General features: G+C 46.7%; 1 protein-coding gene across 5 annotated transcripts in view; it reads right to left on the minus strand.

Annotated features, from left to right (window-relative positions):
• The window catches only part of LOC130277062 (serine/threonine-protein kinase D1-like), a 188413-nt gene that overhangs the window by 74851 nt on the left and 87396 nt on the right, over window positions 1-26166 (minus strand). For all 5 annotated transcript variants that reach the window (XM_056527327.1, XM_056527326.1, XM_056527325.1 and 2 more), the window contains 2 exons: window positions 3693-3876; window positions 1813-1896 (listed from right to left, as the gene is read on the minus strand). In XM_056527327.1, coding sequence (XP_056383302.1) covers window positions 1813-1896; window positions 3693-3876 — 268 coding nt within the window. The remainder of the gene's footprint in view (window positions 1-1812; window positions 1897-3692; window positions 3877-26166) is intronic.

The following is a 26166-nucleotide window of genomic DNA, read 5'->3' on the forward strand; positions in this document are numbered from 1 at the left end:
GTCTCCCAAGAACTCCTGTTGGCATTGTGGGACGCAAGTGGGCAGCCTAGCAAACATTTGGTGGACTTTCTCATCCATTCAAAAGTTATGGAAGGAACTGGAATCACTTATCAATTCCATCATCCCCTCTCGGATTGCTTTAACACCTGACATGGTCCTTCTGGGCAGGCCCACTTTGACATTCTGTCCACATAAGGACACTTTAATCGCCCACCTCTTGTCTGCTGCCAAGTCCTTAATTCCACTAAAATGGCTTAACCCTCTTCCACCTTCTATAGCAGAATGGACCACTATAGTCCATCAACTGTGCAGGTTCGAGGAGATGTCCAGCAGATCTGAATGGACCCATGACAACTTCTTGTGCACCTGAAAGCCATGGATAATGCATGTATATTGCTTAGATCATGCTAATATCACTTTGATTCGTGTGCCAACTTGACTTATGTATATCTGACATCAACAAAGATATACAGAATAACGCGTTTCGGAGGTCCCCGCCTCCTTCTTCAGATCAGTGATAACAACATAGTGGAAGCGCATGGTATAAATGCAGTAGGAAAAAGGTGCCAAAAAACACAGTGAGGGGTCAGTTGGTGTCACTTGACCAAACATATAAAAAAAAATAAAGAAAAACAATTGTATAAACATAAAAGGAAGCAGTATATGGTAATGCAATAAAATGATTACACAAAATGTACAGAAATTCATAATACAATAAAGCAAAGTGCTGAAACAAAGGTGGCTTGTACCATAACATCTCCGGGTTACAGCTGTACTGTGTAAACAAAGGTGGCCTGTAGTGTAGCACCTCAGGATTACAGCTGAACTGTGTAAACAAAGGTGGCCAGTACTGAAGCACCTCCGGGTTAGAGGAGGATCCACAGGTGATGCTGCAGCTAGGACACGTTGCTAGGGCTGCGGTAAGCTCCTCTCTTCTACTCTGGAAACTGACAGTGCCGCCAAACTAAAGGGTTTTTTCCTGCATCCACTTCTACTCGTTCAATATTATATATCTGTTATATAAAATATATATTTTATTAGAATGCTCTTAAAAGTATATTGGTGAGTAACAAAAATAGCTGTCAATTTGTCTCCTTGATAAAGCCACATTAGTGGCGAAACATGAAGGAGTTAGGCAGTTTAGATCTTAGCATCAGTCCCTGTCTCTAATTCAGTACTAGATAGTATAGGAATTTAGTAAATACGGTAGAGACCACAGTGGTTCACTCACAGCCTGTGGTCAGACAATAAGTGGTGGAGATTTTATTATATATCTAATGCATATGCATATTTGCCTATGTGTCATTAAAATAATCCTTATTTAGGAGAATACACATTATTAAACTGCCATATAAAAATCTACATATATAAATAGATCTGCAATATGGCTAGTTTGTGCCGCTTGATTACACTTGTGTCTAATTAGTTTATAACCACTTCACGGTATATATATCATATGTACTACCAAGATAGAGACAAGAGGGTCTGGGGTTGTAATTCTTTTATATTTATATATAAATTTATCATTTATATTTTGTTACTCACCAATATACTTTTAAGAAAATTCTAATAAAAGCTATATTTTATATAACAGACATATAATACTGAAGGATTTTTGTAGCCCTTTGGGCTATATGTTGGATTCCATACCTTCATATATGTGTGGAGGCAGAGTTTAATGTTAGTTCCTTCTTACTACCCTGCTCTTCTCTCTCCTGCTGACTATACACTGTGCTGCTGTGAGAGGGAGGTAACACCAGTCCTAAGCTGACAGAAAAAAGAAGCTGTGGGGGTTTTCAAGCATATAGGTACCTTCACCATCAAGACTTGATACTTCTCCCAGGCACTCATCTGGTACATCTGGAACGCAACGTCTGTGGCAGTTAAAGCGGCAGTCTGTAGAGAATAATTGACATATTAGGACCATATTTAAGGCCTATACAGAGTACTTAATACAAACTAAAAGAATATGAAATTAAAAGGATATGATTTGTGGCATTGTCCTACAACCTAACTATTTGAAAAATATGTGGCTGTGGATGCATGCCTGACTTCTTGGAAACTCCCCTTCAAGGGAAACTGACAGGCTATTCCCCCACACTAAACTCAATACATTGGGTTATAGTGCGGTTGAACAGGTTTAAAATTATGTATTACTTACTTAAATTGGTAAAGGCGTTTTCAATATATAACCCCCGTTGCTAGACCCCTTATTAGGTTAAGTGCACCATGGAGGGGGGAGCCGGCTTACTGAGCTTCCCTGCCTCCATCCTGTATGCCGCCCATCTTATGCATATTCATTTTTCTTCACTCTCATGTCCTAGTGACGTTAGAGCCTATGGCCATGTGAGTGATCTGGTGCTTTTGCAGAGGGCATGTGCAGGTGGCTAATCATCACTCTCATGTCATAATGACTAGGATGTGAGCCTGAAAAATAATGAATATGGGCGGGCATAGCATTCGGCTGTCTCCATGTCTCACATAGAGAATGAATGGATCTTCACTCTCACATAATAAGGACGAGGATGTAAAAGTGAAGAATAACAAATATGAGCGGGCATGGCATTCAGCTGTCTCCACATCTCCCATTCATTCTCTATGTGAGAGTGAAGATCCATTCAATCTCTATGGGTGACTCATGGTGCTTTGGCCAGAGAACAGGGCTAGGTTGGAGTAAAAGACAACTTAGCTACCACTAAAGGATACACAAGGATAATCACATAAAAAAAACACAGTAATTATAGAACCATGCATGTGGATAAAAATTGATAACTTTTGCAAAAAAAAATTCCAACTCCAAAACTGACCCGTGGTGTGGATGGGCACTGTTGTACATTTTGGCAAAACATTATCCTCTCTAATATACTTTATAAGAAATTTTTAATCTCCTTTGTTTTACAAATCATGTCTTATAAAAAAAAAAAAAACACCCCATACCATCCAGAATACCATCCTGTCTGGCTGCCGCATCATCTTTGTCCACAGGCATGGAAAAAGTCCAGTAGGCGAGGGTGGCACTAGCACTCCTCTGTGCTCACTCCTGTCCTATCAGAATGCAGCAGGGAGGAGGGGGTTACAGAGCAGCCTGCAGTGATTGTATGAAGAGAACTAGCACTCAGGGAGAAAGATGAGTCATGTAAAGTGAGGACATTCCCCCTCCAAAGCACAGAGTGACAAACCAAGTGAGCAATAGATATAAGGTATTTGTGAGCGAATCATAGGTCCTAGACACATAATTATATGTACAGGATCAGGATTAGGTTCTAAATAACATATAACTTTTTTGTGTGAGTGGGATATGACTGGTATGCTTTAAATCCTTGTGTCAAGTTCTGTTGTAAATGTTCCCTGCAGATTTAATCTCTTTTTTGATGTAGGAAGGTGAAATCCACTTCAAACCCACAGTAAAATCTGAATGTTACACATAAAAATTTTGCTGGGGATTTGTAGCATGTTTTTCCACTGTGGGCACACTTACCCCAAATGTATAGAGCCATGCATCCAAGGGTCCAGATATGTATTTACTGAAAGTAAATAATAAATGTTTCTATCGAATGGCTGCAAGCAATAAGCTTTAAAACTATGGAATAAAGGTGCTCAGGATAACTACACATTTCCATTTGTTATTAAGCGATGCGTCTACAATTTGAAACAATCATATTAAAGGTCAACATACTACTGTACATACTTACCTTTACATTGCATGCCCTGTCTAAAAAGCCCCTTTAGGAGGCGTCGGCAGTGCTGACAAATTGTGGGACGTGTGTATGTATGGACTTGAAAGGTATGGGGAACCTTCACTCTGTTCATATCCTGCCAGTCTTTCCATATAGGTCGTCCCTTAAAGGAGCAGACACGGGATTTCTTGTTGTTAACCTGTATGAGCAACATGTGGGAGATAGGTTAAATAAAGAAAAAAAGCTTTTTAAATTTATCATTAAAACAAATCTTGTACTTGTCTATAAAAAGAACAGTGGCTCTAAAGCACAATGTAACTGTTACGCCGAGCGCTCCGGGTCCCCGCTCCTCCCCGGAGCGCTCGCTTCACTCTCCCCGCGGCAGCGCTCCGGTCACGTCCTCTGACCCGGGGCGCTGCGATTCCGCTGCCAGCCGGGATGCGATTCGCGATGCGGGTAGCGCCCGCTCGCGATGCGCACCCCGGCTCCCCTACCTGACTCGCTCTCCGTCTGTTCTGTCCCGGCGCGCGCGGCCCCGCTCCCTAGGGCGCGCGCGCGCCGGGTCTCTGCGATTTAAAGGGCCACTGCGCCGCTGATTGGCGCAGTGGTTCCAATTAGTGTGTTCACCTGTGCACTTCCCTATATCACCTCACTTCCCCTGCACTCCCTTGCCGGATCTTGTTGCCTTAGTGCCAGTGAAAGCGTTCCTTGTGTGTTCCTTGCCTGTGTTTCCAGACCTTCTGCCGTTGCCCCTGACTACGATCCTTGCTGCCTGCCCCGACCTTCTGCTACGTCCGACCTTGCTTTTGCCTACTCCCTTGTACCGCGCCTATCTTCAGCAGCCAGAGAGGTGAGCCGTTGCTAGTGGATACGACCTGGTCACTACCGCCGCAGCAAGACCATCCCGCTTTGCGGCGGGCTCTGGTGAAAACCAGTAGTGGCTTAGAACCGGTCCACTAGCACGGTCCACGCCAATCCCTCTCTGGCACAGAGGATCCACTACCTGCCAGCCGGCATCGTGACAGTAGATCCGGCCATGGATCCCGCTGAAGTTCCTCTGCCAGTTGTCGCTGATCTCACCACGGTGGTCGCCCAGCAGTCACAACAGATAGCGCAACAAGGCCAACAGCTGTCTCAACTGACCGTTATGCTACAACAGTTACTACCACAGCTTCAGCAGTCATCTCCTCCGCCAGCTCCTGCACCTCCTCCGCAGCGAGTGGCCGCTCCTGGGATACGCTTATCCTTGCCGGATAAATTTGATGGGGACTCTAAGTTTTGCCGTGGCTTTCTTTCCCAATGTTCCCTGCATCTGGAGATGATGTCGGACCTGTTTCCCACTGAAAGGTCTAAGGTGGCTTTCGTAGTCAGCCTTCTGTCCGGAAAAGCCCTGTCATGGGCCACACCGCTCTGGGACCGCAATGACCCCGTCACTGCCTCTGTACACTCCTTCTTCTCGGAAATCCGAAGTGTCTTTGAGGAACCTGCCCGAGCCTCTTCTGCTGAGACTGCCCTGTTGAACCTGGTCCAGGGTAATTCTTCCGTTGGCGAGTATGCCGTACAATTCCGTACTCTTGCGTCAGAATTGTCCTGGAATAATGAGGCCCTCTGCGCGACCTTCAAAAAAGGCCTATCCAGCAACATTAAAGATGTTCTGGCCGCACGAGAAATTCCTGCTAATCTACATGAACTTATTCACCTAGCCACTCGCATTGACATGCGTTTTTCCGAAAGGCGTCAGGAACTCCGCCAAGATATGGACTCTGTTCGCACGAGGCGTTCCTTCTCCTCGGCTCCTCTCTCCTCTGGTCCCCTGCAATCTGTTCCTGTGCCTCCCGCCGTGGAGGCTATGCAGGTCGACCGGTCTCGCCTGACACCTCAAGAGAGGACACGACGCCGTATGGAGAACCTCTGCCTGTACTGTGCTAGTACCGAACACTTCCTGAGAGATTGTCCTATCCGTCCTCCCCGCCTGGAAAGACGTACGCTGACTCCGCACAAAGGTGAGACAGTCCTTGATGTCTACTCTGCTTCTCCACGTCTTACTGTGCCTGTGCGGATGTCTGCCTCTGCCTTCTCCTTCTCTACAGTGGCCTTCTTGGACTCTGGATCTGCAGGAAATTTTATTTTGGCCTCCCTCGTCAACAGGTTCAACATCCCGGTGACCAGTCTCGCCAAACCCCTCTACATCAATTGTGTAAATAATGAAAGATTGGACTGTACCATTCGTTTCCGCACGGAGCCCCTTCTTATGAGCATCGGATCTCATCATGAGAGGATTGAACTTTTGGTCCTCCCCAATTGCACCTCGGAAATTCTCCTTGGACTTCCCTGGCTTCAACTTCATTCCCCTACCCTGGATTGGTCCACTGGGGAGATCAAGAGTTGGGGGTCCTCTTGTTCCAAGAACTGTCAAAAACCGGTTCCCAGTAACCCTTGCCGTAACTCTGTGGTTCCTCCAGTAACCGGTCTCCCTAAGGCCTATATGGACTTCGCGGATGTTTTCTGCAAAAAACAAGCTGAGACTCTACCTCCTCACAGGCCTTATGATTGCCCTATCGACCTCCTCCCGGGCACTACTCCACCCCGGGGCAGAATTTATCCTCTCTCTGCCCCAGAGACTCTTGCCATGTCCGAATACGTCCAGGAGAATCTAAAAAAGGGCTTTATCCGTAAATCCTCCTCTCCTGCCGGAGCCGGATTTTTCTTTGTGTCCAAAAAAGATGGCTCCCTACGTCCTTGCATTGACTACCGCGGTCTTAATAAAATCACGGTTAAGAACCGCTACCCCTTACCCCTCATCTCTGAACTCTTTGATCGCCTCCAAGGTGCCCACATCTTCACTAAATTGGACTTAAGAGGCGCCTATAACCTCATCCGCATCAGAGAGGGGGACGAGTGGAAAACGGCATTTAACACCAGAGATGGACACTTTGAGTATCTGGTCATGCCCTTTGGACTGTGCAACGCCCCTGCCGTCTTCCAAGACTTTGTCAATGAAATTTTTCGGGATCTGTTATACTCCTGTGTTGTTGTATATCTGGACGATATCCTAATTTTTTCTGCCAATCTAGAAGAACACCGCCAGCATGTCCGTATGGTTCTTCAGAGACTTCGTGACAACCAACTCTATGCCAAAATTGAGAAATGTCTGTTTGAATGCCAATCTCTTCCTTTTCTAGGATATTTGGTCTCTGGCCAGGGACTACAGATGGATCCAGACAAACTCTCTGCCGTCTTAGATTGGCCTCGCCCCTCCGGACTCCGTGCTATCCAACGCTTTTTGGGGTTCGCCAATTATTACAGGCAATTTATTCCACATTTTTCTACCATTGTGGCTCCTATCGTGGCTTTAACCAAAAAAAATGCTGATCCCAAGTCCTGGCCTCCTCAAGCAGAAGACGCCTTTAAACGACTCAAGTCTGCCTTTTCTTCGGCTCCCGTCCTCTCCAGACCTGACCCTTCCAAACCCTTCCTATTGGAGGTTGATGCCTCCTCAGTGGGAGCTGGAGCTGTTCTTCTACAAAAAAATTCTTCCGGGCATGCTGTCACTTGTGGTTTCTTCTCTAGGACCTTCTCTCCAGCGGAGAGGAACTACTCCATCGGGGATCGAGAGCTTCTAGCCATTAAATTAGCACTTGAGGAATGGAGGCATCTGCTGGAGGGATCAAGTTCTCCTGTTATTATCTACACCGACCACAAGAACCTCTCCTACCTCCAGTCTGCCCAACGGCTGAATCCTCGCCAGGCCCGGTGGTCTCTGTTCTTTGCCCGATTTAATTTTGAGATTCACTTTCGTCCTGCCGATAAGAACATTAGGGCCGATGCTCTCTCTCGTTCCTCGGATGCCTCAGAAGTTGAACTCTCTCCGCAACACATCATTCCACCTGACTGCCTGATCTCCACTTCTCCTGCCTCCATCAGGCAGACTCCTCCAGGAAAGACCTTTGTTTCTCCTCGCCAACGCCTCGGAATCCTCAAATGGGGTCACTCCTCCCATCTCGCAGGTCATGCGGGTATCAAGAAATCTGTGCAACTCATCTCCCGCTTCTATTGGTGGCCGACTCTGGAGACGGATGTTGTGGACTTTGTGCGAGCCTGCACTATCTGTGCCCGGGATAAGACTCCTCGCCAGAAGCCCGCTGGTTTTCTTCATCCTCTGCCTGTCCCCGAACAGCCTTGGTCTCTGATTGGTATGGATTTTATTACTGATTTACCCCCTTCCCGTGGCAACACTGTTATTTGGGTGGTCGTTGATCGATTCTCCAAAATGGCACATTTCATCCCTCTTCCTGGTCTTCCTTCTGCGCCTCAGTTGGCTAAACAATTTTTTGTACACATTTTTCGTCTTCACGGGTTGCCTACGCAGATTGTCTCGGATAGAGGCGTCCAATTCGTGTCTAAATTCTGGAGGGCTCTCTGTAAACAACTCAAGATTAAATTAAATTTTTCTTCTGCATATCATCCCCAGTCCAATGGACAAGTAGAAAGGATTAACCAGATCTTGGGTGATTATTTGCGACATTTTGTTTCCTCCCGCCAGGATGACTGGGCAGATCTCCTCCCATGGGCCGAATTCTCGTATAACTTCAGGGTCTCTGAGTCTTCCTCCAAATCCCCATTTTTCGTGGTGTACGGCCGTCACCCTCTTCCCCCCCTCCCTACTCCCTTGCCCTCTGGTCTGCCCGCTGTGGATGAAATTTCTCGTGACCTTTCCATCATATGGAGAGAGACCCAAAATTCTCTCTTACAGGCTTCATCACGCATGAAGAAGTTCGCGGATAAGAAAAGAAGAGCTCCCCCCGTTTTTTCCCCTGGAGACAAGGTATGGCTCTCCGCTAAATATGTCCGCTTCCGTGTCCCTAGCTACAAGTTGGGACCACGCTATCTTGGTCCTTTCAAAATTTTGTGTCAAATTAATCCTGTCTCCTATAAACTTCTTCTTCCTCCCTCTCTTCGTATCCCTAATGCCTTTCACGTCTCTCTTCTCAAACCACTCATCCTCAACCGTTTTTCTCCCAAATCTGTTCCTTCCACTCCTGTTTCCGGCTCCTCGGACATCTTCTCGGTCAAAGAAATTTTAGCTGCCAAAAAGGTCAGAGGGAAAAATTTTTTTTTAGTGGACTGGGAGGGTTGTGGTCCTGAAGAGAGATCCTGGGAACCTGAGGACAACATCCTAGACAAAAGTCTGCTCCTCAGGTTCTCAGGCTCTAAGAAGAGGGGGAGACCCAAGGGGGGGGGTACTGTTACGCCGAGCGCTCCGGGTCCCCGCTCCTCCCCGGAGCGCTCGCTTCACTCTCCCCGCGGCAGCGCTCCGGTCACGTCCTCTGACCCGGGGCGCTGCGATTCCGCTGCCAGCCGGGATGCGATTCGCGATGCGGGTAGCGCCCGCTCGCGATGCGCACCCCGGCTCCCCTACCTGACTCGCTCTCCGTCTGTTCTGTCCCGGCGCGCGCGGCCCCGCTCCCTAGGGCGCGCGCGCGCCGGGTCTCTGCGATTTAAAGGGCCACTGCGCCGCTGATTGGCGCAGTGGTTCCAATTAGTGTGTTCACCTGTGCACTTCCCTATATCACCTCACTTCCCCTGCACTCCCTTGCCGGATCTTGTTGCCTTAGTGCCAGTGAAAGCGTTCCTTGTGTGTTCCTTGCCTGTGTTTCCAGACCTTCTGCCGTTGCCCCTGACTACGATCCTTGCTGCCTGCCCCGACCTTCTGCTACGTCCGACCTTGCTTTTGCCTACTCCCTTGTACCGCGCCTATCTTCAGCAGCCAGAGAGGTGAGCCGTTGCTAGTGGATACGACCTGGTCACTACCGCCGCAGCAAGACCATCCCGCTTTGCGGCGGGCTCTGGTGAAAACCAGTAGTGGCTTAGAACCGGTCCACTAGCACGGTCCACGCCAATCCCTCTCTGGCACAGAGGATCCACTACCTGCCAGCCGGCATCGTGACAGTAACTATAAAGGTGGCCTCCATATCTTTTCTGACGGAATTTATGCTTCCGCAATGTAATATACTATTAAACAGTTGTACAGCTCTTACAGTAAACTTGTGTTGCAGTTGGACATTGACATTTTTCTTACCTGCAGAGAGGGCCCTCACCCTTTTTAGGTGACCATACTGGAAACTTATGGTTACATGGACTATTTCTAACTCCTTGATTTTAAGGAAGTTTACCCCACTACTGCATCTTATGGTACCACAAATGAGCCAGACTCAGTCGGCTAGTGACTATGGTCAGGTAATTGGATCATATCCGTTTTTGTTGTCGGACTGAAAAAAGTGGTCTGCTGCCAGTCCAAAATGGCTGCCATAAGGCAGCCATTTTGGACTGGCAGCAGACCTCTTTTTCCATACGTGATGTGAATGCAGCCTTACTAATAATATAGGCTGTAAAATTCACAATTTTTTTTTTGAATAGTGAAATACAAGGTCATTTAAAAAGGAAGGTACAAAATTATAGTCTCAATATTCAAAACTGAGAAAACAAAAGTATTAACATGAAAAGATACACTATCTATCCCACAATTTTTCCATAAACAATAAAGTGATGTCCATTGGTGTCACAGTAGATATCAGTAGTTCAATTATGTCCAGACACTTGCCAGCATATCATAGGATATGTTATCTCAGGTCGTTCACATTATGTGGCTGGGGGGAGGGGCAGATACACTACACTGACTTGATATAGCTCCACAAAAAGGGGATGCTGGGATGGCGGGAAGGCAAGGCGGGAAGGGAGGTAGGTGGGATGACCCTGAACCACATGCAGGATGCAGCCTATCAGCATTCAGTCACCCCTGTGATGTCACAGCCCTATCTAATCGGCAGCCATTTTTCATGTCATACACTGCAGAGGGATAGGACGGACTGTGTGTCTCTGTGTGTTACACAGACACGCTGAATTGATAATACCGCAGCGTTCCACTTCCAACTGCTAGTCACATCAGCATTGTGGACAGAGAGCAGTGCAGAGCTTTGCTTGTTCTCACTGAGTCACTGAGAAGGATTTTTACGCCAGCTATTAACCTCCCAGTCACTTTATTCAGCATTTTATCAGAGAGGGGCAGATAGATTTTCGTTGCCTCATACATTTCAACATGCTGCCTCAACTTCATGTACCTTAGCAGAGGAGGCAGGAATGATTTTTCAGTGCAATTCTGTGTATTTTTTCCACAAGAAATCATCTGCTGCTTATACTAGTCTGTAGACGGTATAGTAACCAGCAGTTCACTTCATTCTTAATACTCTTTGACAGAGTGCAATTTTGTGTTTAATACAATTTCTTTTTTGTGGTGCTGCACTGTTGTGCAAAAATATGTTGTTTTCAGCGGACTGTAGTGCATTTTTCTGCCCCCATACGTGCATTCCACTTACCTACATCTAAGTAGTGCACTTTTTTTGTACCTGTTAATATGTAACAAGCCTACATACAGTGAAAGGCCAGGGAAAAGTAATCACTGGCTGTTGTTTTATGAAAATAAGTTTTCCAAGTGTACTGTAGCACATTTTTTTTGCCCTAATACAAGCATACCACATTCCTATATCTAAATAGTGTACCATTTTGTACCTGTTAATCTGTCAACTGCCTACATACTGTGAAAGTACAGCCAAAAGTATGCACTGGCAGTTGTTTTATAAACATACCGAGTTTTTCAGCGCATTGTAGCGCATCTTTCTGTCCTCATAAGTTCATACCGAATATGTACATCTAAGTACTGTACTATTTTTTACCTGTTATTCTGTCAAGGGCCGACATATTGTGAAAGGACAGCCAAAAGAGCATTTTTCGGCCCTCATCGGTGCATACCACATACCTACATCTAAGTAGTGTACTATTGTGTACCTGCTAATCTGTCAAGGGCCGACATATTGTGAAAGGACAGCCAAAAGTAATCACCGGCTGGTGTTTCACAAAAATTATAGAGTTTTTAGGCTCATTGTAGCAATCAGCAACCCAGCAGCCGTGATTGATCGGTTCACTCGGTCATCGGTGGGTTCCTCACACTCAACCCTCAGTTGGCATGGCCCTCATGCTGCTGCTGCCACCTCCAGGCTCTGTCATTGTGCTGCTCTATGGTCTCCTCATGCTATTGCTACCACCTCCAGGCTCTGTCATTGTGCAACAATATGGTCTCCTCATGCTGATGCTGCCGCCTCCAGGCTCTTTCATTCTGCTGCTCTATGGTCTCCTCATGCTAATGCCACCACCTCCACGCTCTGTCATTGTGCTGCTCTATGGTCTCCTCATGCTAATGCTACCACCTCCAGGCTCTGTAATTGTGCCGCAATATGGTCTCCTCATGCTGATGCTGCCGCCTCCAGGCTCTTTCCTTCTGCTGCGCTATGGTCTCCTCATGCTGATGATACCACCTCCAGGCTCTGTCGTTGTGCTGCCATATGGTCTCCTCATGCTGATGCTAGCACCTCCAGGCACTGTCATTGTGCCGCCATATGGTCTCCTCATGCTGATGCTACCACCTCCAGGCTCTGTCATTGTGCCACCATATGGTCTCCTCATGCTAATGCTAGCACCTCCAGGTACTGTCATTGTGCCGCCATATGGTCTCCTCATGCTTATGCTGCCACCTCCAGGCTCGATAATTGTGCTGCTCTATGGTCTCCTCATGCTGAAGCTGCCACCTCCAGGCTCTACAATTGTGCTGCTCTATGATCTCCTCATGCTGATGCTGCCACCTCCAGGCTCTATACTTGTGCTGCTCTATGGTCTCCTCATGCTGATGCTACCACCTCCGGGCTATCTCATTGTGCCGCCATGGATACTGCAAAACATAATTAAGGTGCTGGTTACCAGTTTCAGAAATTCCTTGCAATAGGGTAACTTTCAGGACTCCTGATGCCATCTCCAGGCTGTGCCATTCAGCCACTATATGGTATCCTCATGCTTCAGCCACCTCCAGGCTGTGTTCCATTCAGACACTACATGGGCTCCTTATGCTTCCCCCCCCCTCCAGGCTGTGTCATTCAGTCAATATATTGTTTTCTGATGCTGCTGGGACGGTCTTGGATATTACCTACAATTTTTTTTATGGTAGCACTAGCAAACATACATGCTCAATAAAGATTTCAACATTGATCTTTTAATGTTACAGGCTGTGTGTTTCAGGAACTACTTGGCTTACTGATGCTGCTGGGCCTGTGCCAAAATTTTTTGGATGTTAGCACTAACTAACATACATGTTCTATACAGATATCAATATTCACTTTTTAATGTTAGGGCTTATTAAGCCCTCTTGTGTACTTCTGCTGCTGCCTGATCCAGGCTGTGTGTTTCAGCAACAATATGGTTTAGTGATGCTGCTGGGCCTGTGCCTAAAACCTTTTGATGTAAGCACTAGCTAATATACATATTCTATACTGATTTCAACATTAACATAATGTTAGGGAATGTGAAGCCCTCTAGTAAACTCATGCTGATGCCTGCTCCAGGCTGTTTGTTTCAGGAACCACTTGGCTTAGTGATTCTGCTGGGCTTGGGCCTAAAATTTTTGGATGTTAGCACTAGCTTACATACATGCTTAATTGGGATTTCAACATTGATCTTTCAATCTTAGGGGGTTATGAAACCCTCTTGTGCACTATTGCTGCTGACTGCTCCTGTCTGTGTCATTCAGCAACTACATGGTTTAGTGATGCTGCTGGGCCTAGGACATTACCTATATTTATGTTTAGGTAGCACTAGGTACCATACATCTTCAATGGAAATTTCAAAATTCATCTTTTATTCTTAGAGATTGTGAGGCCCTATTGTCTCCTCATCTGCCGCCAACTCCAGGCTGTGCCATTCAGACAATATATGGTCTCCTCATGCTTCAGCCACCTCCAGGCTGTGTCATTCAGCCACCATATGGTCTCCATATATTGACTGTGTATTGTAGGAAACATGTGGCAGTTCCCAGAAACAGGGAACTGTGGATACTGACCACCGGCTGTTGGAATTGACAGACTATCCCAGGTGGTAGATTTACCATTTTGAAGTTCCTCAGTTCCAGTAGGCTTTAAGTCATTCATTCTTTGTTGTGGTTCTTCAGTTGCAGAATTAAGTTATATCATGTTTTTCTGTTCCTCCAATGAGCTAATGTCACTAGAACACACAATACTCATATTGTCATCTAATGAAGGATCCTTTTCTTCAGAGAACTTCTGTATCATTTTATTATTTTGAATGTCAGGTGGTATTCTGACAATTTCTGATTATAAAGGAATTTTGTAATCTGTGACACAGGTAAAAATAAGTATTTTTAAGTGTACTGTAGCACATTTTTCTGCCCTCATTAGTGCATACTACATACCTATATCTACGTAGTGTACTATTTTGTACCTGTTAATCTGTCAAGGGTTTATATACTGTGAAAGGACAGCCAATAGTGCACACCTGCTGCTGTTCTGGACAAATACTGTTTTAAGAGAACTGAAGGGTTTTGTACTCCCCTCATATACGCAATGAGTATGTCAGGCAGAGTAGTGAAATTTCAATTACTAAATCCATTATATAAATTTCAAAATCTTAAATTTAAATATCATAGATTTCAATGGTCTTGTCATGCTGCTGCCAACTCTTGTCATGCTGCTGCCATTCAGATACTATATGGTCTCCTCATGCTTCAGCCAACTCCAGGCTGTGTCATTCAGCCAATATATTGTTTACTGATGCTGCTGAACCTTGGCCTGGGAATACATTTTTTTGCTATAGTAGCACTAGCTACCCAAAATCTTCAGTTTAAATTTCAAACTTCGTCTTTTTTTTTCTTAGGGATTGTGAAGCCCTGAGGTCTCCTCATGTTTCAGCCAACTCCAGGCTGTGCCATTCAGACACTATATGGTCTCCTGCTACTGATGCCACCTCCAGGCTCTGTCATTGTACTGACATGTGACATGGGACTCCTTGTTAGATTTGGTCCTTTGTACCCACACATCGGGACCCAGGACACTAAAACTTGGGAGTTAAAAGTTCCATTTCAAAATCCTCAATTTCAATATCTTAGATTTCTATAAAAAATTCTTGTACTTCCATGGTCTCCTCCTGCTTCAGTCACCTTCAGGCTGTACCATTCAGACACTATATGGGCTTCTTACGCTTTCCCCACCTCCAGGCTGTGTCATTCAGCCAATTTACCGTTTTCTGATGCTACTGGAACTGGGATATTAACTCCAAGTATGTTATGGTATAACTAGCTAACATAAATGCTTAATTGAGATTTCAAGCTTCATCTTTCAATGTAAGGGGTTATGAAACCCTCTTTGATACTGCTCATGCTTGCTCCTGTGTCTTTCAGGAATTACTTGGCTTACTGATGCTTCTGGGCTTGGGTCTTACATTTTTGGATGTTTAGCACTAGCTAAATACATGCTCAATAGAAATTTCAACATTGCTCTTTCAATGTAAGGGGTTATGAAACCCTCTTGGGTACTGCTGATGCCTGCTCCTGACTGTGCCTTTCAGGAGCTACTTGGCCTACTGATGCTTCTGGGCTTGGGCCTTACATTTTTTGATGTTTAGCACTTGCTAAATACATGCTTAATGGAAATTTCAACATTGATCTTTCAATGTAAGGGGTTATGAAACCCTCTTGGGTACTGCTGATGCCTGCTCCTGACTGTGTCTTTCAGGAGCTACTTGGCCTACTAATGCTTCTGGGCTTGGGCCTTAAATTTTTGGATGTTTAGCACTAGCTAAATACATGCTTAATGGAAATTTCAACATTGATCTTTCAATGTAAGGGGTTATGAAACCCTCGTTTGTACTGCTGATGCCTGTTCCTGACTGTGTGTTTCAGGAACTACTTGGCTTATTGATGCTTCTGGGCTTGGGCCTTACATTTTTGGATGTTTAGCAGGAGCTAAATACATGCTTAATGGAAATTTCAACATTGATCTTTTAATGTAAGGGGTTATGAAACCCTCGGGTGTACTGCTGATGCCAGCTCCTGACTGTGTGTTTCAGGAACTACTTGGCTTATTGCAGCTTCTGGGCTTGGGCCTTAAATTTTTGGATGTTTAGTAAAAGCTAAATACATGCTTAATATAAATTTCAACATTGATCTTTCAATGTTAGGGGTTATGAAACTTTCTGGTGTACTGCTGCTGCCTGCTCCTGACTGCTCCTGTGTCTTTCAGGAACTACTTAGCTTACTGATGTTTCGGGGCTTGGGCCTTACATTTTTTGATGTTTAGTACAAGCTAAATACATGCTTAATAGAAATGTAAACATTGATCTTTCATTGTAAGGGGTTATGAAACCCTCTGGTGTACTGCTGATGCCTGCTCCTGACTGTGCCTTTCAGGAACTACTTGGCTTACTGATGATTCTGGGCTTGGGCCTTACATTTTTGGATGTTTAGCACAAGCTGAATACATGCTTAATAGAAATTTCAACATTGATCTTTCATTGTAAGGGGTTATGAAACCCTCTGGTGTACTGCTGATGCCTGCTCCTGACTGTGTCTTTCAGGAACTACTGGCTTACTGATGATTCTGGGCTTGGGCCTAACGTTTTTGGATGTTTAGCACATGCTAAATACATGCTTAATAGAAATTTCAACATTGATGTTTCAATGTAAGGGGTTATGAAACCCTCTGGTGTACTGCTGATGCCTGCTCCTGACTGTGTGTTTCAGGAACTACTTGGTCTACTGATGCTGCTGGGCTTTGGCCTTAAATTTTTGGATGTTTAGCACTAGCTAAATGCATGCTTAATTGAGATTTCAACATTGATCTTTCAATGTAAGGGGTTATGAATCCCTCTTGTGTACTCATGCTGCTGCCTGCTCCTGTATGTGTCATATAGCAACAACATGGTTTAGTGATGGTGCTGAGCCTAGGACATTACCTATCTATGTTTATGGTAGCACTAGGTACCATACATCTTCAATTGAAATTTCAAAATTCATTATTCTATTATTACAGATTGTGAGGCCCTATCGTCTCCTCATCGGCCACCAACTCCAGGCTGTGCCATTCAGACACTATATGGTCTCCTCATGCTTCAGCCAACTCCAGGCTGTGCCATTCAGGCAATATATGGTTTACTGATGCTGCTGGACCTGGGCCTGGGAATACAAACTTTTGTTAAGGTAGTACTAGCTACCCAAAATCTTCACTTTAAATTTAAAACTTTGTCTTTTTTTCTTAGGAATTGTGAAGGGTCTCCTCATGCTTCAGCTAACTCCAGGCTGTGCCATTCAGACACTATATGGTCTCCTCCTACTGATGCCACCTTCAGGCTCTGTCATTGTGCTGCCATGTGACATGTGACTCCTTGTTAGATTAGGCCCTTTGTACCCACACGCCGGGGCCCGGGACACTAAAACTTGGGAGTTAAAAGTTCCATTTCAAAATCCTCAATTTCAATATCTTAGATTTCTATTTAAAATTCTTATATTTCAATGGTCTCCTCTTGCTTTTGCAAACTCCAGGCTGTGTCATTCAGGCAATATATGGTTTACTGATGCTGCTGGGCCTGGGTCTGGGAATAAAAATTTTGTTATGGTAGCACTAGCTACCCAAAATCTTTGGTTTAAAATTCTGAATTCATCTTATAATCTTAGGGATTGTGAAGGCCTAGTGTCTACTCATGCTGCTGTCAACTCCTTGCTGTGCCATTCAGACACTAAATGGACTCCTCATGCTGCCCACACCTCCATGCTGTGTCATTCAGCCACTATATGGTCTCCTCATGCTGCCAACACCTCCACGCTGTGTCATTCAGCCACTATATGGTCTCTTCATACTGATGCCACCTCCAGGCTCTGTCATTTTGCCACTCTGCGGCAGTGATTCTAAAAGCGATGCCGGTAATCTGCATGTTATTCTGAATAACAGTATTATTTCACTACTCTAGCACACTCCATATGTGTGTTAGAACACAGCTGTTACGCCGAGCGCTCCGGGTCCCCGCTCCTCCCCGGAGCGCTCGCAGCATCCTCTCATTCGCAGCGCCCCGGTCAGACCTGCTGACCGGGTGCGCTGCAATATCACTCCCAGCCGGGATGCGATTCGCGATGCGGGAGGCGCCTGCTCACGATGCGCATCCCGGCTCCCGTATCTGACCCGTTCCCCGTCTGTCTTGTCCCGGCTCGCGCGGCCCCGCTCCTTAGGGCGCGCGCGCCGGGTCTCTGCAATTTAAAGGGCCACTGCGCCACTGATTGGCGCAGCAGGCTTAATCAGTATGTTCACCTGTGCACTCCCTACTTATACCTCACTTCCCCTGCACTCCCTCGCCGGATCTTGTTGCCATTGTGCCAGTGAAAGCGTTTCCTTGTGTGTTTCTAGCCTGTGTTCCAGACCTCCTGCCGTTGCCCCTGACTACGATCCTTGCTGCCTGTCCTGACCTTCTGCTACGTCCGACCTTGCTCTTGTCTACTCCCTTGTACCGCGCTTATCTTCAGCAGTCAGAGAGATTGAGCCGTTGCTGGTGGATACGACCTGGTTGCTACCGCCGCTGCAAGACCATCCCGCTTTGCGGCAGGCTCTGGTGAATACCAGTAGCAACTTAGAACCGGTCCACCAACACGGTCCACGCCAATCCCTCTCTGGCACAGAGAATCCACCTCCAGCCAGCCGTATCGTGACAGTAGATCCGGCCATGGATCCCACTGAAGTCCCACTGCCAGTTGTCGCCGACCTCACCACGGTGGTCGCCCAGCAGTCGCAACAGATAGCGCAACAAGGCCACCAGCTGTCTCAACTGACCGTGATGCTACAGCAGCTATTACCACAGCTTCAGCAACAATCTCCTCCGCCAGCTCCTGCACCTCCTCCGCAGCGAGTGGCCGCTTCCGGCCTACGATTATCCTTGCCGGATAAATTTGATGGGGACTCTAAGTTTTGCCGTGGCTTTCTTTCGCAATGTTCCCTGCACTTGGAGATGATGTCGGACCAGTTTTCTACTGAAAGGTCTAAGGTGGCTTTCGTAGTCAGCCTTCTGTCTGGGAAAGCTCTGTCATGGGCCACACCGCTCTGGGACCGCAATGACCCTGTCACTGCCTCTGTACACTCCTTCTTCACGGAGATTCGAAGTGTCTTTGAGGAACCTGCCCGAGCCTCTTCTGCTGAGACTGCCCTGCTGAACCTGGTCCAGGGTAATTCTTCTGTTGGCGAGTACGCCATCCAATTCCGTACTCTTGCCTCCGAATTATCCTGGAATAATGAGGCCCTCTGCGCGACCTTTAAAAAAGGCCTATCCAGCAACATTAAAGATGTGCTGGCCGCACGAGAAATTCCTGCTAACCTGCATGAACTTATTCATCTTGCCACCCGCATTGACATGCGTTTTTCCAAAAGGCGTCAGGAGCTCCACCAGGATATGGACTTTGTTCGCACGAGGCGGTTTCTCTCCCCGGCTCCTCTCTCCTCTGGTCCTCTGCAATCCGTTCCTGTGCCTCCCGCCGTGGAGGCTATGCAAGTTGACCGATCTCACTTGACACCTCAAGAGAGGACACGACGCCGCATGGAGAACCTATGCCTGTACTGTGCCGGTACCGAACACTTCTTGAAGGATTGTCCTATCCGTCCTCCCCGCCTGGAAAGACGTACGCTGACTCCGCACAAGGGTGAGACAGTTCTTGATGTGAACTCTGCTTCTCCACGCCTTACTGTGCCTGTGCGGATATCTTCTTCTACCTTCTCCTTCTCTGCTATGGCCTTCTTGGATTCCGGATCTGCAGGAAATTTTATTTTGGCCTCTCTCATCAACAGGTTCAACATCCCGGTGACCAGTTTCGCCAGACCCCTCTACATCAATTCTGTTAACAATGAAAGATTGGACTGTACCGTGCGTTACCGCACGGAACCTCTCCTAATGAGCATCGGACCCCATCACGAAAAAATAGAATTTTTGGTCCTCTCCAACTGCACTTCTGAAATTCTTCTTGGATTACCGTGGCTTCAACGCCATTCCCCAACCCTTGATTGGTCCACAGGAGAAATCAAGAACTGGGGTACTTCTTGTCTCAGGGACTGTCTTAAACCGGTTCCCAGTACTCCCTGTCGTGACCCTGTGGTTCCCCCGGTATCCGGTCTTCCTAAGGCTTATATGGACTATGCTGATGTTTTTTGCAAAAAACAAGCAGAGACTTTATCTCCTCACAGGCCTTATGACTGTCCTATTGACCTCCTCCCAGGTACTACTCCACCCCGGGGCAGAATCTATCCTCTGTCTGCTCCAGAGACTCTAGCCATGTCGGAGTACATCCAGGAGAATTTAAAAAAGGGGTTTATCCGCAAGTCCTCCTCTCCTGCCGGAGCTGGGTTTTTTTTTGTGTCCAAAAAAGATGGCTCCCTACGCCCTTGCATTGATTACCGCGGATTTAATAAAATCACGGTAAAAAAACGCTACCCCTTACCTCTTATCTCGGAACTCTTTGATCGCCTACAAGGCGCCCACATCTTTACCAAACTGGACTTAAGAGGTGCTTATAATCTCATCCGCATCAGGGAGGGGGACGAATGGAAGACTGCATTTAACACCAGAGATGGACACTTTCAGTATCTGGTCATGCCCTTTGGCCTGTGTAACGCCCCTGCCGTCTTCCAAGACTTTGTTAATGAAATTTTTTGTGATCTCCTATATTCCTGTGTTGTGGTTTATCTGGACGATATTCTAATTTTTTCTGCCAACTTAGAAGAACACCGCCAGCATGTCCGTATGGTTCTTCAGAGACTTCGGGACAATCAACTTTATGCCAAAATGGAGAAATGTCTCTTTGAATGTCAATCTCTTCCTTTCCTAGGATACTTGGTCTCTGGCCAGGGACTACAAATGGACCCAGATAAACTTTCTGCCGTCTTAGATTGGCCACGCCCCTCCGGACTCCGTGCTATCCAACGTTTTTGGGGTTCGCCAATTATTACAGACAATTCATTCCACACTTCTCCACTATTGTGGCCCCTATCGTGGCTTTAACCAAGAAAAATGCCAATCCTAAGTCCTGGTCTCCCCAAGCGGAAGACGCATTTAAACATCTCAAGTCTGCCTTTTCTTCTGCTCCCGTGCTCTCCAGACCTGACCCATCTAAACCCTTTCTATTGGAGGTAGATGCCTCCTCTGTGGGAGCTGGAGCTGTCCTTCTACAAAAAAATTCTTCCGGGCATGCTGTTACTTGTGGGTTTTTTTCTAGGACCTTCTCTCCAGCGGAGAGAAACTACTCCATTGGTGATCGAGAACTACTGGCCATTAAATTGGCGCTTGAGGAATGGAGGCACCTGCTGGAGGGATCAAAATTTCCAGTTATCATATACACTGATCACAAGAATCTCTCCTATCTCCAGTCTGCCCAACGACTGAACCCTCGCCAGGCTAGGTGGTCGTTGTTTTTTGCCCGTTTTAACTTTGAAATCCATTTTCGCCCTGCTGACAAGAACATTAGGGCCGATGCCCTCTCTCGTTCTTCTGATGCCTCTGAAGTAGAGGTCTCTCCGCAACACATAATTCCTCCGGACTGTCTGATCTCCACTTCTCCAGCCTCCATCAGGCAAACTCCTCCAGGGAAGACCTTCGTTTCTCCACGCCAGCGTCTCGGGATTCTCAAATGGGGACACTCCTCCCACCTCGCAGGCCATGCGGGCATCAAAAAATCCTTGCAACTCATCTCTCGATTTTATTGGTGGCCGACTCTGGAGACTGATGTTGTTGATTTTGTGCGGGCCTGTACTGTCTGTGCCCGGGATAAGACTCCTCGCCAGAAGCCTGCTGGTCTCCTTCATCCTCTGCCTGTTCCTGAACAGCCTTGGTCACAGATTGGTATGGACTTTATTACGGACTTGCCCTCATCCCGTGGCAACACAGTTGTTTGGGTGGTCGTTGATCTATTTTCCAAGATGGCACATTTTATTCCTCTTCCTGATCTTCCTTCAGCGCCTCAGTTGGCAAAGCAATTTTTTGTACACATTTTTCGCCTTCACGGTTTGCCCACGCATATCGTCTTGGATAGAGGCGTCCAATTCGTGTCTAAATTCTGGAGGGCCCTCTGTAAACAGCTCAAGATCAAATTAAACTTCTCTTCTTCTTATCATCCCCAATCCAATGGGCAAGTAGAAAGAATTAATCAGGTCCTGGGTGACTATTTACGGCATTTTGTTTCCTCCCGCCAGGATGACTGGGCAGATCTTCTACCATGGGCCGAATTCTCATACAACTTCAGAGCCTCCGAATCTTCTGCTAAATCCCCATTTTTCGTGGTGTACGGCCGTCACCCTCTTCCTCCCCTCCCTACTCCCTTGCCCTCTGGTTTGCCCGCTGTGGATGAAGTGACTCGTGATCTTTCCACCATATGGAAAGAGACCCAAAATTCTCTTTTACAGGCTTCATCCCGGATGAAAAGATTTGCTGATAAGAAAAGAAGAACTCCCCCCATTTTTGCTCCCGGAGACAAGGTATGGCTCTCCGCTAAATATGTCCGCTTTCGTGTCCCCAGTTACAAATTGGGACCACGCTATCTTGGCCCTTTCAAAGTCTTGTGCCAGATTAACCCTGTCTCTTACAAACTCCTTCTTCCTCCTTCTCTTCGTATTCCCAATGCCTTCCATGTCTCTCTCCTTAAACCACTCATCATTAACCGCTTCTCTCCCAAAGTTGTTTCTCCCACTCCTGTTTCCGGTTCATCTGACGTCTTCTCTGTGAAGGAGATTCTGGCCTCCAAGACTGTCAGAGGGAAAAGATTTTTTTGGGTGGATTGGGAAAACTGTGGCCCAGAGGAGAGATCCTGGGAACCTGAGGACAACATCCTAGACAAAAGTCTTATCCTCAGGTTCTCAGGCTCCAAGAAGAGGGGGAAATCCAAGGGGGGGGGTACTGTTACGCCGAGCGCTCCGGGTCCCCGCTCCTCCCCGGAGCGCTCGCAGCATCCTCTTATTCGCAGCGCCCCGGTCAGACCTGCTGACCGGGTGCGCTGCAATATCACTCCCAGCCGGGATGCGATTCGTGAGGCCGGAGGCGCCCGCTCGCGATGCGCATCCCGGCTCCCGTATCTGACCCGTTCCCCGTCTATCTTGTCCCGGCGCGCGCGGCCCCGCTCCTTAGGGCGCGCGCACTCCGGGTCTCTGCAATTTAAAGGGCCACTGCGCCACTGATTGGCGCAGCAGGCTTAATCAGTATGTTCACTTGTGCACTCCCTACTTATACCTCACTTCCCCTGCACTCCCTCGCCGGATCTTGTTGCCATTGTGTCAGTGAAAGTGTTTCCTTGTGTGTTCCTAGCCTGTGTTCCAGACCTCCTGCCGTTGCCCCTGACTACGCTCCTTGCTGCCTGCCCTGACCTTCTGCTACGTCCGACCTTGCTCTTGTCTACTCCCTTGTACCGCGCTTATCTTCAGCAGTCAAAGAGGTTGAGCCGTTGCTGGTGGATACGACCTGGTTGCTACCGCCGCTGCAAGACCATCCCGCTTTGCGGCGGGCTCTGGTGAATACCAGTAGCAACTTAGAACCGGTCCACCAACACGGTCCACGCCAATCCCTCTCTGGCACAGAGGATCCACCTCCAGCCAGCCGTATCGTGACAACAGCAAAGTGTTCTACACCCGTATTGAGGCTCTCTGTAGCCCAGAAATAGCCGCAAATAAATTTGGATTAAAAGCTCGCTCATCTCTAGTGATCAATCTTCCCACTGAGCTGGAAGGTAGCCTCATCATCACTAAGCAACAGGCTATCAGTGACTATGTCCTCGCCCATTCAGCCCTGCATGTCTATGCAGTAGTCATGGCACTTTAGTTTCTCATCTGCTTTCCTAAAGAAGATGTAATCTGTATGATTTAAAATGCAAGATATGTCATACTGTGGTTTGTAGCACTATAGTTCTATAATAATAGCTTGGCTGACTTGCTAGGAGTACGCTCGTACACAGCTCAACTACTGCTCATTGTTTCTTCCTAAGTCTTTGGATTGCCCATGACATACACTCCCAGTGTTTCACCCAATGCAAAATGTAGTTTCTATTCTGAGGACATTTACCAAATTTATACGCTTTACTGTCACTACTCCATTCTTGCAAATTCCAACAAGCAAAAACTCTCTCTTGTTTCAATGTTGCCATCTATAATAAGTTCATAATTATGCATAAGGTATAAAACTATTGTGCTCGTACTGTATTGATCCAGAAGAAAGCGAAAAAAAAAAACCTTTGAGGCAGCTGATGTCAAATGCCCATACTAGGGTGTGAAATTCCTTCACAATAAATTCAACATTCAGTCCCTAGAAATCTAGTGTCCATAACCTATAATGTTATTATTTCCAGAAAAGCATCCAGGCCCCTTTGTATTGTATGATTTCCATAGTTTCACTGCTCTTACAGTAAATAACTCCCATCTGTGCTGGTGTAAAACCCTCCTTGTCATAGATAAAGTCATGGGTATAAATAGATTATGAGAGAGATTTTTCTACTGCCCCCTGATATACACTGCTCAAAAAAATAAAGGGAAAACTAAGATAACGCATCCTAGATCTGAATGAATGAACTAATCGTATTAAATACTTTCGTCTTTACATAGTTGAATGTGCTGACAACAAAATCACACAAAAATGATCAATGGAAATCAAATTTATCAACCCATGGAGGTTTGGATATGGCGTCACACTCAAAATCAAAGTGGAACACCACTCTACAGGCTGATAGAACTTTAATGTAATGTCCTTAAAACAAGTCAAAATTAGGCCCAGTAGTGTGTGTGGCCTCCACGTGACCACATGACCTCCCTACAATGCCTGGGCATGCTCCTGATGAGGTGGCGGATAGTCTCCTGAGGGATGTCCTCCCAGACCTGGACAAAAGCATCCACCAACTCCTGGACAATCTGTAGTGCAACGTGGCGTTGGTGGATGGAGTGAGACATGATGTCCCAGATGTGTTCAATCGGATTCAGGTCTGGGGAACAGGCAGGCCAGAGCATCAATGCCTTCCTCTTGCAGGAACTGCTGACGCACTCCAGCCACATGAGGTCTAGCATTGTCTTGCATTAGAAGGAACACAGGGCCAATTGCACCAGCATATGGTCTCACAAGAGGTCTGAGGATCTCATCTCGGTACCTTATGGCAGTCAGGCTACCTCTGGCAAGCACATGGAGGGCTGTGCGGCCCCCTAAAGAAATGCCACCCCACACCATTACTGACCCACCGCCCACGGTCATGCTGGAGGATGTTGCAGGCACCAGAACTTTCTCCACAGTGCCTCCAGACTCTGTCACGTCTGTCATGTGCTCAGTGTGAACCTGCTTGCTTTCATCTGTGAAGAGCACATTCTTAGTGTTCTCTGGCAAATGCCAAATGTCCTGGACGGTGTTGGGGTGTAAGCACAACCCCACCTGCTGACGCTAGGCACTCATACCACCCTCATTAAGTCTGTATCTGACCGTTTGAGTGGACACATGCACATTTGTGGCCTGCTGGAGATCATTTTGCAGGGCTCGGGCAGTGCTCCTCCTGCTCCTCCTTGCACAAACGTGGAGGTAGCGGTCCTGCTGCTGGGTTGTTGCCCTCCTACGGCCTACTCCACGTCTCCTGATGTACTGGCCTGTCTCCTGGTAGCGCCTCCATGCTCTGGACACTACGCTGACAGACACAACAAATCTTCTTGCCACAGCTCACATTGATGCGCCATCCTGGATGAGCTGCACTACCTGAGCCACTTGTGTGGGTTGTAGACTCCATCTCATTCTACCAATAGAGTGAAAGCACCGCCAGCATTCAAAAGTGACCAAAACATCAGCCAGGAAGCATAGGAACTGAGAAGTGGTCTGTGGTCACCACCTGCAGAACCACTCCTTTATTGGGGGTGTCTTGCTAATTGCCTATACTCCACTTGTTGTCTGTTACATTTGCACAACAGCATGTGAAAATGATTGTTAACCAGTGTTGCTTCCTGAGTGGACAGTGTGATTTCACAGAAGTGTGATTGACTTGGAGTTACATTGTGTTGTTTAAGTATTCCCTTTATTTTTTTGAGCAGTATATTTATTCATAGTTATTAGGTTGCCCCTAAGCCGTCTCTTTTCTAAACGTAATAACTCTAATTCTGATAATCTTTCTGGGTACTATAGTTCTCCCATTCCCCTTATTACTCTGGTTGCCTGTCTTTGAACCCTCTCCAGCTCCACTTTATCTTTCTTGTACACTGGTGCCCAGTACTGTATACAGTATTATATGTGTGGTCTGACTAGTGATTTGTAAATCGGTATAATTATTTACTTGTCGTGGTCATCTATGCCCCTTATTGATCACCCCATTCTCTAATTTGCACTGGCAGCAGTTGCCTGACAATTTACTTTTGACTAAAACTCCTAAATCCTTTTCCATATCAGTCATCCCCAGTGTTTTCCATTTAAGATATAATCCCAGCCTGGATTGACACCCCCCCCCCCCCCCCTGTGCATAACCTTACATTTCTCAATGTTGAACCTCATCTGCTACTTTCTTGCCCAAACCTCCAACCTATCCAGATTCATTTGTAACAGTTCACTGTCCTCTATTGTGTTAACCACTTTA

This window comes from Hyla sarda, chromosome 6, assembly GCF_029499605.1.
Source record: "Hyla sarda isolate aHylSar1 chromosome 6, aHylSar1.hap1, whole genome shotgun sequence".
In the NCBI taxonomy this organism is placed as follows: domain Eukaryota; kingdom Metazoa; phylum Chordata; class Amphibia; order Anura; family Hylidae; genus Hyla; species Hyla sarda.